The 15,941-nt window shown below is 49.9% G+C and overlaps 1 protein-coding gene across 5 annotated transcripts; it reads right to left on the bottom strand.

Moving 5' to 3' along the window:
- On the bottom strand, positions 1-4,286 carry DNAJC5G (DnaJ (Hsp40) homolog, subfamily C, member 5 gamma). 5 transcript variants are annotated; one of them, XM_014546633.1, is made up of 6 exons: positions 4,208-4,286; positions 3,091-3,236; positions 2,560-2,821; positions 1,965-2,136; positions 1,433-1,503; positions 1-992 (listed from the first exon to the last, which is right to left on the bottom strand). In XM_014546633.1, exons 2-5 carry the CDS (start codon positions 3,201-3,203, stop codon positions 1,451-1,453), a joined length of 600 nt encoding a protein of 199 aa, XP_014402119.1. In that variant the 5' UTR covers positions 3,204-3,236; positions 4,208-4,286; the 3' UTR covers positions 1-992; positions 1,433-1,450. The 5 variants fall into 5 exon arrangements, with proteins under 5 accessions (XP_014402119.1, XP_005874922.1, XP_014402118.1 ...); XM_005874860.2 differs by having other exon boundaries at positions 3,091-3,301; XM_014546632.1 differs by having other exon boundaries at positions 3,981-4,286.
- Positions 4,287-15,941: the final 11,655 nt, after the last annotated feature.

Consider the following 15,941-nt stretch of genomic DNA (forward strand, 5'->3'; position numbering starts at 1 on the left):
TTGGACAAAAGCTCTTTTATTTACTGACATTCTTCAGCCCTTCTCCCAGTCAGGACAGACAAGTATGAGGACGTACAAAACTCTGACCCTGGTGGACGGGAAATAAATGCTGGGGAGAGGATATCAAACAGGTTGTGTGAAGAGGCCCGAGTGGGAAAAGGGTCTGTGAACATACAATCATTTCCCTACCGTGGGTTTCATGCCTCTGTTTTGAAAACAGCCTGCATCAGAGGTGGTGAAAGAACGGAGGCAAACAGGCACCGATTGAGAACGTCAGGCAACCCCAGGGCCCATGCTGATGGGGCGATGCTGGCAGCTGCAGCCCAGGGACAACCCACAAGCGGGAGAACTACCCCTGAGCCGCAAACGCATTCGTCCTGTCCCTCGGCTGACGCGTGGTGGCATGGAATGAGGTTGGTGATGCTAGGGGTATGGACACCAGAAGAAGGTGCGGCCGGTCACACCCGGAAAGGGGTTCTGGCTTAGGAATGAGTCTGATGCTAAGAGTCCTTGGTGCAGAGTTGCAACAAAGGAGGATTAATGGTCCCACAGCTCTGGGACTGGATCCACTCTGCTCAGCTTTCAGGATTGGGTGGAGATATCACAAGTGACTCAGGGACCCTACCCAGCTGACATGGGCTCAAATCCCAAAGGAGGCGTGGGGAAAAGGATGCTGGGGAGAAGTCTATCACCAACGCCTGAGATCTCTCAAGGGTAGGGCTGGGGGTGTGTGTGCCTGCTCTCTAACATTAAAATTGGGAGCGGAGCTAAGAAAGAAGAGTCGCTGGGCGCCCTGTATGGCGAGGGTCAGTGACGCCGTCAGGGGCAGAGACTGCATCCTCACTGGGATGGACGCCATCAGTGCTTCTCGAGTTGGGATTCTTACAAGAAGAGGGGCAATTCAGGGTCAATGTCAGGACAGGGCTACTTGCTCCTCTCTTCGATGTGTCCAGTGGACTGGGCAGCAGACGTCACCTTCATTGGGTCAGCACCTAAGGAGAGAAGTTGACGTCTTATTAACTAGAAGGAATGAGCACCCAGATTGTAAAGCAAGCCCCCTATAGGTCAAGCTATAAACACTTATAGTTCATACTTTAGGGCTATAAACTTTCCATTAAAGACACATCTAAAATTAGTGTATATTCTTTTCTTTTTTTAAAAAATCTATTTTTATTGATTTCTGAGAGGGAGAGGGAGAGAGAGATAGAGATAGAAACATCAATGATGAGAGAGAATCATTGATCGGCTGCCTCCTACACCCCCCCCCCCCTCCCCCCTGGGAATTGAGCCCGCAACCCAGGCATGTGCCTTGACCAGGAATCGAACCGTGACCTCCTGGTTCATAGGCTGACGCTCAACCACAGAGCCACACCAGCCGGGCTGTATATTTTTTCCTTATCCTTTAGTTATCGCTGCATTTCAGTTTTCATACCCCACTCTTCTTCATCTTTTAATTATCTTCACTATCATTTTCTTCCGATCTTCTAAAAGTTGCTTTTTTTCCTATGATGGAATTTGAAAAACACATATGTAAACAGGAACAATTTTTTCAGCCTACTGGTGAGAAAACTGTTGCCTTGCAGTTACACATGAGCATCATTAGGTGGCACCGGTGTGGATTCCAGTCAACTCACACTTGGAAGTTTAACTAGTTGGAGTGGGGATCATCTCAGACACTTCATCTTCCTTTTGAATAGACGACATCTTCTAACTTGTCTTCAACTACTACCTTTTCTAGGCACACCCTCCCACCCATTTCTTAACTTAACTCCCACCATTCCTTAGCGTACCTGTCCAGAGGCCAGCGTTACATCCAAACTGTCAGCGTGTAGCATAAGCCCTTCAGAAAACCAGTGTCTCCCCTCCCCTTTCTTCACTTTGCCCCAATACCGACTTGAGACTCTCCTATTTATGGTTCACAGTTTCATCCCAACCACTCTTCCCGTTCCTAACCCAGCTCTGACCTTGTCCCTGTCCGTGGTTCTCACTCGCTTGCCCAGGCTGGGTCTGGACGTTCTGCTCGTATTTTCTCCTCGCTATGTCCTCGGGCGGGGGCGGCTTTAGTGTCCCACAGCAAAAGCAGCAGCAACAGCAGCAGCAGCAACAGGTGAGCAGAACACACAGGATGACAAGTGTCTAAAAGGTGGGGAAGGATGACCTCAGTCCACATAGCCATTCCAGCTCCCCTCCCACATCCTCCGAGCACCCAGAAAATGAGACAAAAAGCATTTGTCCCCGGAGAGGAGGGGCGGTGCCCTTGGTGAGGGGGTCACCCTTTCTTCCTTATTCTTAAGGGACTAGGACAGTGATGGCGAACCTTTTGAGCTCGGCGTGTCAGCATTTTGAAAAACCCTAACTTAACTCTGGTGCCGTGTCACACATAGAAATTTTTTGATATGTGCAACCATAAGTAAAACAAAGACTTATATTTTTGATATTTATTTTATATATTTAAATGCCATTTAACAAAGAAAAATCAACCAGAAAAATGAGTTCGCGTGTCACCTCTGACACGCGTGTCATAGGTTCGCCATCACTGCACTAGGAAGACTTGTGTACCTTGAACCAACAACTGTTCATCATAAAATAGTATCTGACGCCGTCTTCACCAAAGTGATCGTATAAATACAATCCCAACGAGCCATGCCGGTCGTAGATTTTCCGCTTCTTTTCATCACTCAGTACAGAGTGGGCTGCGTTGATCTCTTTGAATATTTCTGCTGCTTGAGCATTCCCTGGATTCTTGTCTGGGTGATACTTCAAGGCCAGTCTCCTACCAAGGCAATATCCAGAAGGGGGGTGGGAAGAGAATAGGGAGTAGCTGGGGAGGGAGGGGTAGGATGAAAGACAGGGATAGGTTTCTAGATAGTGACGAAGGAACACCTCAATTGTCCGATATTAGACGTGGTACAAAGAATGGAGGCAGGCAGGCCGAGTCTAAATTCCTTCCCACGCCGCACTGAAGAGGATGGTGGCCCCACCCAGCCCCAAAGTGTTTTGTGTGTTTTTTTTTAAATGGGCCAGAGAGCAAAGTAGAAAGACATGGGTCTAAGGGGGTTAAAGGGCTTCATAAGAGGCTGAGGTCTGAACCTGTAGGCCTTTTTGATTTCATCAGGTGAGGCGCCCTTCTTGAGCTCCAGCACTGCGTAGAGGCTCGTCCCGGTCTTGGACAGCCGGCGGGCTGCTTCGTCCACGTGAGTCATGATCTGGTCAAGTGAGAACGGCCACAGGCCAGGCTGCAGAGAGGTGAACTCCCAGTGGCAGGAAACACATTGCCTTCAGGGGCTAGGCGGGCAAATGGCTACAAAGGGACACGAATAAGAAGACAACGGTGAGTGGGAGCTGTGACTCGCAGGAGAGTGCCGGTTCCCAGAGAAGACATTCAAATTCCATTAAAAAAATTTTTTTTTAAATATTAATTTGAGAGCTAGAGGGAGGGAGACAGATTGAGATGTGTTGTTCCACTTCTTTATGCATTCACTGGTTACTTCCTGCCTGTGTCCTAACTGGGGGCTGAACCCACAACGTTGGCATATCTGGAGGATGCTCTAACCGACCGAGCTGCCCGGCCAGGGCCAGATTCAAACTTTAGAGAGGAAACCTCTCACATCACCCGGTGTCCTCACATCACACGATGCAGACATCCAGCCACCCCACATCCTAGACAGCGGTACCCAAGAGGAGGTCTCAACATAGGAGGAGACTGACTCCGCCCAGAGCTGCTGGGGCCTTAAGTAAACAGCCCTGGTCGTGTCCACACTCCTTGCTGGTGTGAGAGACCCTGGCAGCCTCAGCCCCGAGCAGACGGGGTCAGGAGTCTGCACAGCACAGTGTCTGCGGGAGACACTGCGGATCACACCCTGGACACCAAGCCCGGCCCAGGGCAGCGCTCACAGCCAGGCCAGAGGCTGTATTCCTCCCTGGCCTCCCCTCTCACCGCCCCCACCCCTGCCCCTCGGAGACGGGGCAGCGAAACAAACCGAGGGCTGAAGCGGGAGTGAAAGGGGGCAGCTGTAGGGCCGGGGTAGCTGTAGGGCCCGGCCAGCGACCAGCAAGGGGACAGGGAGTAAGACCCGGAGAATGGGGAGAGCCTGCGAGGACGTGGCCCAGGAGAACCAGGGCAACGAGCTCGGCAGGGAGCGCTCCGGCTCCCCAGGCCCCTCTGCTGGGTGGACTCCCCGCCGGACCGGACCGGACCGGGCTCTACCTCCTTCCAGCCAGCGGGGCCGGCCTTCCACACCCTCCGCCAGGGCGTGAACCCTCACACCGCGGGGCCAGTGGCCCTCTGCGCCTGCGCACTGTGTCAACACTCGGGGTCGTTTTTTGGCGCCACCGGAAGGTCTGGGAGGCGAGGCTGAGCGAGCCCCGGGACTTATTTCGCTCGCGGGAAACCTGAGCGTAGGGATACGCCCGGCGCCTGCAGACCAGGGCCGCGTGGGCATCTTCTGCAGCCCCTGCCGCGGGCAGCTCTTCTCCGCTGGGAGGGCACCACCTCGCTGGTCACCGCCCTGGCTCGTGGACTCACTTAAGGAAAGATAATGGTCTTGCAGGAGGGGCTGTGTGAGCAGTATGGTTGCTGCACGCCTTCCCAGTCTTCTTTTTCCCTTCCACCTGGAAACCGGTGCACGTCCTTTAAGACTCACCTCAAATGTCAGTATTCCTGGGAATCCTTCCTTCATTCCCCAGCCCAGTTATTCCCACCTTGCCCTGTCAAAGCATGTATCCTATTATATTGTAATTATTAGTTCGCACATTCCTTTTTAAAACAATATCTTGAACATTTCCAGAAGTTACTACTGTTCTTCAAAAACTTCCTTTAAATACTATGACATCATGCATATGTACCATAACGTAAAAGTATAATCCAGATTGGATAATGAAGATGTTTCTAATCATTCGATAGTATAATAACCTTGTGATGAAAATTCTTTACCTTACCTATCAATCTTTAAAGAAATCTCCCTTTTCCCCCTTGGAGTAGAAAGTGAAATTTTTTGAGGTCCTTGACCCATATTACTAACTCTCTTCCCAGGAAGGTACCAAAAGTACCAATTTACATCCTTACCTAGAGGACATGAGAGCACCCATCTCTACCTGGCCTCACTTCAGTGATCCCCTACAGCAGTGGTTCCCAAACTTATTTGGCCTACCACCCCCTTTCCAGAAAAAATATTACTCAGCGCCCCCTGGAAATTAATTTTTTTTAATTTTAATAGCAATTAAACAGAAAGATATATGTATTAATGTTTCTACCTTTTTTGTAAAATATAGTAAAGAAAGGTGTAAATTAGAAACATTGAAGTTTGAAATTAGGAAACTATTTATTGAACTCAGAATAGAAAGGTAATACAAAAAAAGTTAAAACAAATGCACCTGTGGCCATCACCGCCCCCCTGGATCGCTGCAGCGCCCACCAGGGGGCGGTAGCGCCCACTTTGGGAATCACTGCCCTACAGGAAGTAGTGTTTGCAGCATTAATAATTTACAACGTCATATTGGAGAGGAAAACTCAATGGTTCCTATAACATGTAATTGAAAGAGCTTTACTAATTCAAGAATACATCTCTGTTACCCCCTCTTGTGGTTTTTACCATTCTCTTTTCTTTAATACAGTTAGTTATATGTGCATATTTATCTTCCCTTTTAGATTTTAAGTGATAAATCAATACTCTACCCCAAGAGATATGAGCCATCTGAGCAAACTAGCTAAGGAGTCCATATGTTATAGGCACAATGACCACTGAACTAAAGAATTTATTTCTGTAGGTTTGTGATCAGGATGGGGGTGGATATCTATAGGTCTGTGATCAGGGTGCGGATTAAAATATTTGGCATCACCCACCCAGCTCATAGGTTCTGGGTCAGATGAATTTAGAGGGTAGTGACCTAGAGTGAAGGAACTAAAGCTGACACATTTTTTGGTGGTTGGGACTATGCCAGATTTCTCTGACTAACCTCCAACCTTTTATCACCATCAGGGGAAGACAGAAATAGCAGAACAATATAATCATTTCTTCGCTAGCACTGGGAGGAGGGAAGAAGGCATCAGAAGTGCAGTGCACTCAGCAAGTTCCTCACCTCGGTCTACAGGCCCAATGTGGTCCTGCCCCTGCCCCTCACTCCCACACTTTTCCATCAGTTCTTTGGAGACACCCAGTTCTCTTTCATTTCAAGGGCCGTTGGCTATGCTGCTCCCTCTGCCTGGAGGACTCCTCTCTGGACTGTTCCCTATGCCAACTTTTCATCTTTTGTGGATCTCAGCTTCCTGCCTCCTCAGAGAGGCCTTCTAAATGGAATTCCACTCTTCTCTCCCCACTTCATAATATCCTCACCATGGTTTGTGAATAGATGTTTATTTGCATGTTGATTTGTTTAACGTCTGTCTTTCCCAGTAGGCAGTGAACTCCACGAGGGCAGGGACCTTGTCTGTTCACTATTGTATCCCCAGCACCTAGAACCAGGCCTGGCTCACAATAAGTTAATTCATGATTTGTTGAATGAGCTACAGCAAAGGGAGCCCTCTGCTGGTCCAGTGTAGACTCAGAGGTCAGCCCATAGCAAGGGGCAAAGAGAAAAGGGCAGTAGGGGAGATGGTAATGGTGATTCTGAGCTTCTTGTTTCTTGTTTGTGTTAGTCTTCGTCTAGTTCCTAACACAGTTCCTAGAATGTTTTGGTGCTCAATAAATGTTGGTTGGTTGAATGAACCAGCAAACTTTTGGGTGCCTGTTCAGAGGTACTTTTACCCAATTATCTCTGATTCTCACAACAACCTTATATGATCACGTCCCTGCTTTATAGAAGTAAGTGCCGAGAAAGAGGGCAAATTGGGTGCTGAGTAAATATCTTTCACATCTTGCCAGAGGCTCCAGAAGGTAATTACTTCTTATCATTGCCCCCTGACATTCTAATTAATTCTAATTATAGTTTGTGGCTCTTGAAATAACCATTATCTTTAAGTTTCTGAGCCTCTGTTCTGACTGAAATGACACTACAGCCAGCAGGCTGCAGAGATGGGAATAGAGCAGGCAAGTCATCCTGGCATCCTTTGGCCGCAGGCTCTCCACTTCGCCTTCACCTAGAAACAGACCCTCTTTGGCTCTGTTTCCTGCACGTTGTATCTTCTAACACCCAGTACAGAAGGAAGAACACACCAGCCAGGAGACAGAAGCCCTAGTTCTGAGTTCTCACTATCTTTCTAACAAGCTGTGTCATCTGGGACAAGTCACTTAATCTGAGACTCATTTTCCTCTTTTATTATTATTACTAGAGGCTCGATGCACAAAATTCGTGCATGGGTAGGGTCCCTAGGCCTGGCTGGCGATCAGGGCCGATCTGTGGGGCGATTGGGGCCCCCTGCTGGTACCTGCCTTGGCTGGCCTGGGACCTGCGGGCTAGGGGCAGCTCCTGCATTGAGTGTCTGCCCCCTGGTGGTCAGTGTGCATCATAGTGACTTGTCGTTCCACTGTTTGGTTGATTAGCATATTAGGCTTTTATTATATAGGATTATTTTAAAAAATATTTTTATTGATTTCAGAGAGAGAGGGAGAAATAGAAACATCAATGATGAGAGAGAATCATCGATCGGCAGCCTCCGGCATGCCCCCTGCTGGGTATCAAGCCTGAAACCCAGGCACGTGCCCTTGACGGGAATCAAACCTGGGACCCCTCAGTCTTCAGGCCAACACTCTACCCACTGAGCCAAACCTGCCAGGGCTCATTTTCCTCTTTTATATAAACCTGAGTCATTTCCAAGGTTGCTGTCAGTACTAAATTACATTTGGAGTAAAAAGGATGGGAAAATGAAAATAACTATGCTAAAGAATGAGCACAGACTAATATCTTTTCTGGGATTATTTGCCCTCTCACCATACCTTGAATCAGGAATCTTCGAGTTTACTACCTCACCGAGCCATTTGGTCTCTTCTGGAGAAAACCAAGAAACATCCTTTATTTACCCACAAACAACGTTTTAGTCATATAGCTGGAATGTACACATACAGACAGCAGACATTGACATATTCATACCCAAAATATCATGCTCTCAAACATATGCAGTTGGAGAGAGAGACCATAATTTGTCATACCCAAGCACCAGGTTCTAGAATTCGCAATGTTTAAGCTGGAAGGGACATCAGACTTAATTCTTATCCAGATGCCTTTATTTTGTAATTGAGGAAAGTATGACCCAGAGATAGGGACTGACCTGCTCAAGGTCAACCAGTGAGGTCCAGATCTAAGTCTTCTGACTCCAAGTTCAGGGTCTATACAGTGACTTCTCCTTATAGACACCAGCTCTCTCTCTCTCTCGCTCTCTCTCATTGATTTCAGAGAGGAAGGGAGAGGGTGAGAGTTAGAAACATCAGTGATGAGAGAGAATCATTGATCGGTTGCCTCCTGTAGGCCCCCTACTGGGGATCAACTCCAAAACCCAGGCATGTGTTCCCACTGGAATCAAACCATGACGCTCAACCACTGAGCCACACTGGCTAGGCCACACCAGCTCTCTTTAAAAATCTAGGTTAGAGACAGACCAAAGCTGTAGTTGATATTCAGCTCCTTTCATGGATGATGTCAGGAAATGTCCCTCTCCTCCTCCCCCGCCCCCACAGGCATCTCAGGGTGGGAGGTGGAGGGCTTCCAGCTAGAAAGGCGTCTCTTACCCGTGTCCTCTCTGCCCTGCAACCCCAGACTCTGCAGACCTAAGGGCAGGCTAACAGGGCACACCTGCCTCACCTGCAAAATGGAGATGGTGGTGTCTACCTCTTAGGGTTGTTAGGAGGCTTAAGTATTTAATTTGATCAGTGCTTGGCACATGGTAAGTGCTTTCTCATTTATCATCATCATCGTTTCTAATCTATCTCCTCAATTTTGTAAAGAGAGAAGTTACTTTTTATATTGTCTCTGGGAAGAAAGGAAAAACCAGGCTCCTTCCCTTAAGAAGATTTGCAAATTGTAATTGGCATCCTCCCATCCCCTTTCTGCACCCTTCTCAGCCTTGTAGAACCCCATTTTCTTGTTCCCCTGACCAGTATCCACCTGCTGCTTTCTGGCTATTCAAAATATCTCCGACAGTCCTCCCCCAAGCAGTCAGAACTCCAAAATTACCTCTCTCACCGCCTCTCCTTCCAACATTTCTGATAAAAAAATACCTCCATAAAATGATCTCATCCGAAAGGGTTAGGTGGGAAGCAATCTGATTAAAATACTGTTAGTTCAGCTTACAGTGAGAAAGACTATAATACTGCACCCACTTAATTCTTGCTAACGCAAAAGGAATAACTGCAATTTCAGGCTATGTTTTGAGAAGAGACTTTGGGCCTTAAATCACTTCTCTCCTTTCTGTCCAACTCCACCAAGTTCACATCTTTTCCTTCCTGCAGCTCTGCCTTATCCGGGTTCTCCTTCTCCATCTCTGGTCAATTTCCTCTCCCCCTGCTGGATCCTCTCCCTTCTTTCACCTCCTGGCCATGGATATTCTATGAGGTTTTGTCTTCAAGCCCCTGCTGTGCTCTCTCCTCTCTTCTTCAGAGAGCCAATCGACACCCATGGCTTCAGCTGTCTCAACGATGCTTTAGTGTCAGGTTGGTGTCATTCACATGCCAGTTTCCCATGGTCTCAACACCACACTCTAAAATCTGAACTCACGATCGTGCCCCCAACCTGGTTGTTCCTCTTGGTTTCTCTATTTGTTAATGTTATGACTTTCCAAGATAATGATGCTCAAAACCCAAACATCATTGGGCTGTGGACTCATTATTTCCCCCAAATTCAGTTAAAAAAGTCTTACCTTTTATTTAGTTTGTTTGTTTGTTTGTTTATTTATTACTTTTTCTTATATTTTTATTGATTTCAGAGGGGAAGGGAGAGGGAAAGAGAGAGAGAGATAGAAACATCAATGATGAGAGAGAATCATTGATCTGCTGCCTCCTGCACGCCCCCTACTGGGGATTGAGCCCACAACCCGGCCATGTGCCCTTGGCCGGAATCGAACCTGGGACCCTTCAGTCTGCAGGCCAACTCTCTATCCACTGAGCCAAACCAGCTAAGGCTAGTCTTACCTTTTAAATGGCTCTTTCATTTGTCCCTTCTTTTCAGCTCCCACCACCTGAAGCACCCCGGATAAAGGATTGCCATATCACACTGACTGTTATCCTAGCCTCCTAACTGTTCTCCCTACTGCCAGTTTCATCCTGGATCCGATTACCACTCTTTTGGTCTTAGCCTACGGATGCAAAAGAACCATTTAAATCTGGCTGCTTTCTGGCTATTCAACCAGATTCCAACTTGATTCCAACTTACCCCTCCAAACTTAGTATCTACTATTGCCCTCAAGTGAACCTTCCATAACACTCAGACTAAACATTCCTATACCATCGCTCTCACATTCCCACCCATGAATTGTCCTTTTCATTAATCAGTTCACTTACTCAACAAATATCTGTTAAGCACTGCCGTATGCCTCGTACCTTGGCTATAATAATTGGTCAAACTCGTTTCTGTTCTCACAGATTATAGCCTAGTGTGGAAGACAGATATTCATCAATATGTTCAGCAAATATTTACTGGGCACTGTCGCATGCCAAACACTGTTCTAGATCCTGGGAATGCAGCAGAACACCAAACAGACAAAACTTTCCGTCACCATGGAGCTTACATTCTGGTGGGAGGAGATAGCCAGGAAATAGAACAAGTGAAATATATAGCATGTTAGGTGGTAACAATGGCTATGGAGAAACATAAAGCAAGGGATGGAGACAGAATTTTTGAGGGATTGCAGTTTTTAAAAGGATAAGCAGATAGCTCTGGCCAGTGTGGCTCAGTTGGTTAGGGTTGTGGGTTCAATTCCTGGTCAGGCACATACCCAGGTTTTGGGTTCGATTCCAGGTCAGGGTGTGTACAGGAGGCGACCGATCAATGTTTTTCTCTTACATTGATGCTTTGCTCTCTCTCCCTCTCCTTTCCTCTCTCTATCTAGAGTCAATGAAAAACATATCCTCAAGTGAAAAAAAAGAAAAAGAATAAGCAGACAGGCCCGAGAAGGTGATATCTGCGTGAACATCTCAAGCAGGTCCTCAGGTGAGTCGTGAAGACATCTGGCAGAGTGTATTACAGGTACACAGATGAGTAAATGCATAGGCCCTGGAGTGGAAACATGCCCGGTGTGTTGTAGGTCCTGCACAAAGGCCAGAATGGCTGGGGAGTGAGGTAGAGGAGTATGAAGTGATCTCACAGGGGCTAGATTTCGTAGGGTTTTGCAGACAAATGGAAGGCCTGTGGCTGACAGTGAATGAGATGGGGAGTGATGAAATCTGGCCTGTGTGGCCTAGCTGCTGGATTAAGAATAAAAAATAGGGCAATAAGGGTAGAAAAAGGAAGACAACCTAGGAGGCTCCTATAATAATCAATAATCAGATGATGGTGTTTTGGACAAGAGTGGGAGCAGGGTTTGCTAACAGACTGAATGTGGGGTGAAAATAGAGGAGTCAGTGATGACTCTAAGGTTACTGGCCTGAGCAAATGGAAGGATGGTGTTACTGTGTCTGACATGTAAGGACTGCCGAGAGAGAAGTTTGGGGATGGGGTGATGACCAGTTTTAGACTAATGAAGCTTGAGGTGCCTATTAGCCATTAAGGAGGAGAGGCCACGCGACATTTGGATATTTGATTTGGAGTTCAAATGAGAGATCTGAGAATCACCATATAGATGCCTTTAAAAAAAAGTTTCTTTTTATTTTATTTTTTAAAAATATATTTTATTGATTTTTTTACAGAGAGGAAGGGAGAGGGATAGAGAGTTAGAAACATCGATAAGAGAGAAACCTCAATCAGCTACCTCCTGCACACCCTCCACTGGGTATGTGCCCGCAACCAAGGTACATGCCCTTGACCGAATTGAACTTGGGACCCTTGAGTCCGCAGGCCGACGCTCTATCCACTGAGCCAAACCAGTTAGGGCAGTTTCTTTTTAATAGAATATTTCAAACAGATACAAAAATATAATAGTACAATTCCCATGTATCCATTACTTAGCGTCAACAACTATTGCTTCTTGCTGTTTCTAGATAGTACTTAAAGCCTTGAGATTGGATGATATCGCCAAGGGAGTGAGGTGGTAAGAGAAGAGGGGGACCAGGTCCTGGACTGCCCCAACATTGAAAGGTAGAGCAGATGAGGAGGAACCAGCAAAGGAAACGGAAAATAAGCAGTCAGTGAAGTAGGAGGAAAACCAGACTACAGTGACCTGAAACAATTCCCAAATGACAATTTTTTTTATTTTTGTTAATCCTCACCCAGGGATATTTTCCCATTGATTTTTAGGGAGAGTAGAAGAGAGGGGGAAAGACAGAGAGAAACATTGATGTGTGAGAAACACATTGATTGGTTGCCTCCTGCATGAGCCCCGACCAGGGCCTGGGCCAGGGAGGAGCCTGCAACCAAGGTATGTGCCTTTGACCAGAATCGAACCTGGGACCCTTTGTTCTGCAGGCCGGTGCTCTTCCCAAATAACAATTTAATTACAGTATAAGTGCTGAGGGAGAAGAATGTGTAGCATGAGAACTAGCGTAGTTTGGGGGCCAGGAGAGACCTCCCTGGGGAAGTGACATTGAAGCTGCCGTTGTCCCTCATCCCATCTCCAACTACAACCCTGCCTCCTTCATCCTGCTTCCACTCTCACAACCACTCCTCCTTTCTGGGATGGCTTTTTCAAGGATGTGTCAGCCAGTAGGGGGCGCTGGGGACACAGTGATGAGAAAGACAAGCTCTGCCTTCAGGGGGCTTGACCTCCAGTGAGGAGACAGACAGCAAATGATTTCTTTAAAAGTGTTGAGTGCTACCATCACATAAGCAGAGTGGGTCTTGAGAGCACCAGGTAGGAGCACATAACCCAGCTGGGGGGAGTCGGGAAAGGCTGCCTGGAAGTAACACCTGAGCAGAGGATGGACACAGGTTGCCTCCGTGCATACCCTTCCCCCTGGCTTGGCGCTTTCAAGTGTTAACCCTTACCCACCTGCTTGGATTCCAAGTCTGCCTGAGGTCTCTAGCCAGCCCACGTCCTGGCCTCACCGCTGGGCTTTCCTCTTCTGAACTGGTCGAGCCGGGCATGCCCCTGAAGTCCCCTTTGTTCTGCTCCACCACCCTCTCTGCTCTGGAAACTGCCATTGGCCTGTTTTCCCGGAAACATGCAGGGGGTCGGGCCTCCCATCATGCCTTTGGGACTAAGAGTGGCCTAAGGACTCATTTTAAGGAAGACAGATATCTGAGGACAGGCAAGAAGAGCATGTGGGCAAATCAGTAACAAACCACTGCAAAAACAGAAATCTCCTGCCATCAAGTTAAAGCCAGGAGGGGAGGGAACACGCTTATGTTGTTCACCAGGAATCCCCAGCTATGCTAGCAAGGTGCATAGCAGGAAATGTGTTCAATCAATGTTAAACGTATAGTTCTTACAAGACTACAGTTCAATTCAGGGCACAAGCCCTAAGCTGTGCTTCCACTGCTGCATAATTTCCCTAGCTCTTAAGCGCAGAATGCCTTCCTCAGACCAGGCAATCAAGAGGACGCTTTGCAAAGACGTTCCTGCGGCCACTTGATGGCTCTTTGAGGAACAGGTGCAAGCAGTCTGTTTCGCAGCCAGGCTTTTCTTGCATAAATTTCCAATCAAAGGCATTTGTATTCTCCCGCCGCGGTCCCGGCTTCCGGAGGCAGCACGTTCCAAGGCCCGACACCCAGGGAGTCGCGGCGGGGGGCAGCCCAGTAACCCATCTGCTCCAACGCCCCTTTCCCTCCCCGCCTGCCCCGATCACCGACCTGGAGCGGGGCGGGCACCTGCCAGCGTCTGCGCACTCGCCACCCACCCACCCATCCCCGGTACCCGGGGCTGCTGTCGCGCCCGGGGCTGCCCGAGAAGGGAAATCCCGGAGGAAGCCCTAGTGGTTACTACCGCGTCCCTGCTGTCGTCATCAGCTGAGGCGTGCCCAGCGGTTCCTTCTATTCTCGGGCTGGCCCGCCCCACCGACCTGCGGGGCGGGCACCTGCCAGCGTCTGCGCACTCGCCACCCACCCACCCATCCCCGGTACCCGGGGCTGCTGTCGCGCCCGGGGCTGCCCGAGAAGGGAAATCCCGGAGGAAGCCCTAGTGGTTACTACCGCGTCCCTGCTGTCGTCATCAGCTGAGGCGTGCCCAGCGGTTCCTTCTATTCTCGGGCTGGCCCGCCCCAGCCACTTGGGCGGGGCTACCGCATCCGAGCCCTGTAGGTGCGCGGTGGTCCCTCTCTCGGAATCCGGGAAGCCCCAGGCCGGGTGCGGAGCTTGGAAAACCGACGGCGCCGGGCGGGACGTGCTCAGCCGGGGCCCTAGCAAAGGCGGGCGGGAACACGAGCTGCACGCCGGCTCTGACGCGAACAGCAAGGTGACCTTAGCTGGTGGCTCCCTTTCCCGCCGCGTCAGTTTGCGCCCCTGTAACTCAAGGAAGGAGCGGAGGTCCCGCGCCTCCAGGGGAGGTTGGAAGGAGAACGCCACCCCCTCGATTGCCCCCTAGCGGTGCGTGGGCTTTGGGCGGGGAGTGGGGTGAGGGCGCCCGCTGGGCGCCGCGTGGGTGGAGGTGAAGCGCAGGAGGCTCTCAAAGACCCTCCCGTTCTTCCGTTTCGCACGGCTCCCCGGCGCGGTACGGTACCTACGCGCACGCCGCCCGAAAATCTTGGCACCAGCCGCACTCTCCCCCGCAGGAACAGCCAGCCCGCCGCCCAGCTAGTTTGCCTAATCCGTCCAAACCTCACCTCCTCCGCGAAGCCCTCCCGGATTAACCCCATCACTTCTAACCACTCTATCTGGCACATGCTCTGTTTTTGTTTTTGGAAGTGCACACGTGGTCTCATTGTTTGGAATAACAGAGTCCCAACATTCAGGAGCCCAGTGTGTTCTGCAGGGTGCGGTTGATGGGTTTCTTGCCGCGGCTTACTAACCACTCCCGCCCTCCACGTTTCCCATGAGGGCTTCCCTCTTCCGCCTCCTCATACGGATCCTCCGCGGTAACAGAGTCGCAGCTTGGAGTGCACAGTCCAATCACCACCCACCTTTCAATCCACACGACAGCAGGTGTGAGGGCAGAGCGCATTGAGCCTTTGAGGCTTCAGCTCCAGGTGGGCCACCCACTTTGCGGTAAGTCACTCCTTTCCCCCAGTTCAAGGGAGGCAATGCCCGGAAGGCGCTACAGGTTTGAGGTAAGGAGCCACCTGCTGGCAAGCTGCCCGCAGCCTCCCTCCAGGAACCGTGTCTTGTGACCCCCGAGGGAGGGCGCACCCTCCTCCCTCCTTCAGCTGCTCCGAAATTCTGAGCGACGGGACCGGCCTTCTCTCCAGTCACCAGTGCAGCGCCCCGGGTTCCAGCCCTTTATTCACCGGCTCCAGGACCGGCTGGGACTCTTCTTTCTCTGGGACTCAGTTTACTCATCCGAAAAAGAGGGGTAAGAACAGATCGAAGGAGAGCAGGAAGCTTTTTGTCATCCAAAGTTTCTGCATAAAAATAAATGGTAATGGACGGTACCGTGCTTGGCAGCAGAGTGAGCTCACGACTTCTGACCCCGCTTCCTCCGCGGAGTGGTTTCTGGCGGGAGTCCTTGGAGCTCTCCCAGATGCCTCACCCGCTCACCCCACTCCTCCTGGTTCTCTTGAGACGGGTACTGGACCGCACCAGTTTCTGCCGCCGTGTAGGGGCGGGGGTCAGAGGTGACGGGGTGGCGGAAGCGGAGATGCCCGCGCGCCGGTTTACGGGGGGCAGTGTCACCTGGATGAAGGTTGGTCCAGGAGACACCCTGCTCCCCACCCCGCTAGAGGCCGGGGATAGGTGGGCGGGGCTAAGACTCGGGGGCGGGGCTATGGAAATTAGGCGTCTCTGAACCCGGCAAGGGTGCCGAGGGCTCCAGCCCCCCACCCCCACCCCCG

The sequence above is a fragment of the Myotis brandtii genome, unplaced genomic scaffold (assembly GCF_000412655.1).
Source record: "Myotis brandtii unplaced genomic scaffold, ASM41265v1 scaffold454, whole genome shotgun sequence".
Classification (NCBI taxonomy): Eukaryota; Metazoa; Chordata; class Mammalia; order Chiroptera; family Vespertilionidae; genus Myotis; species Myotis brandtii.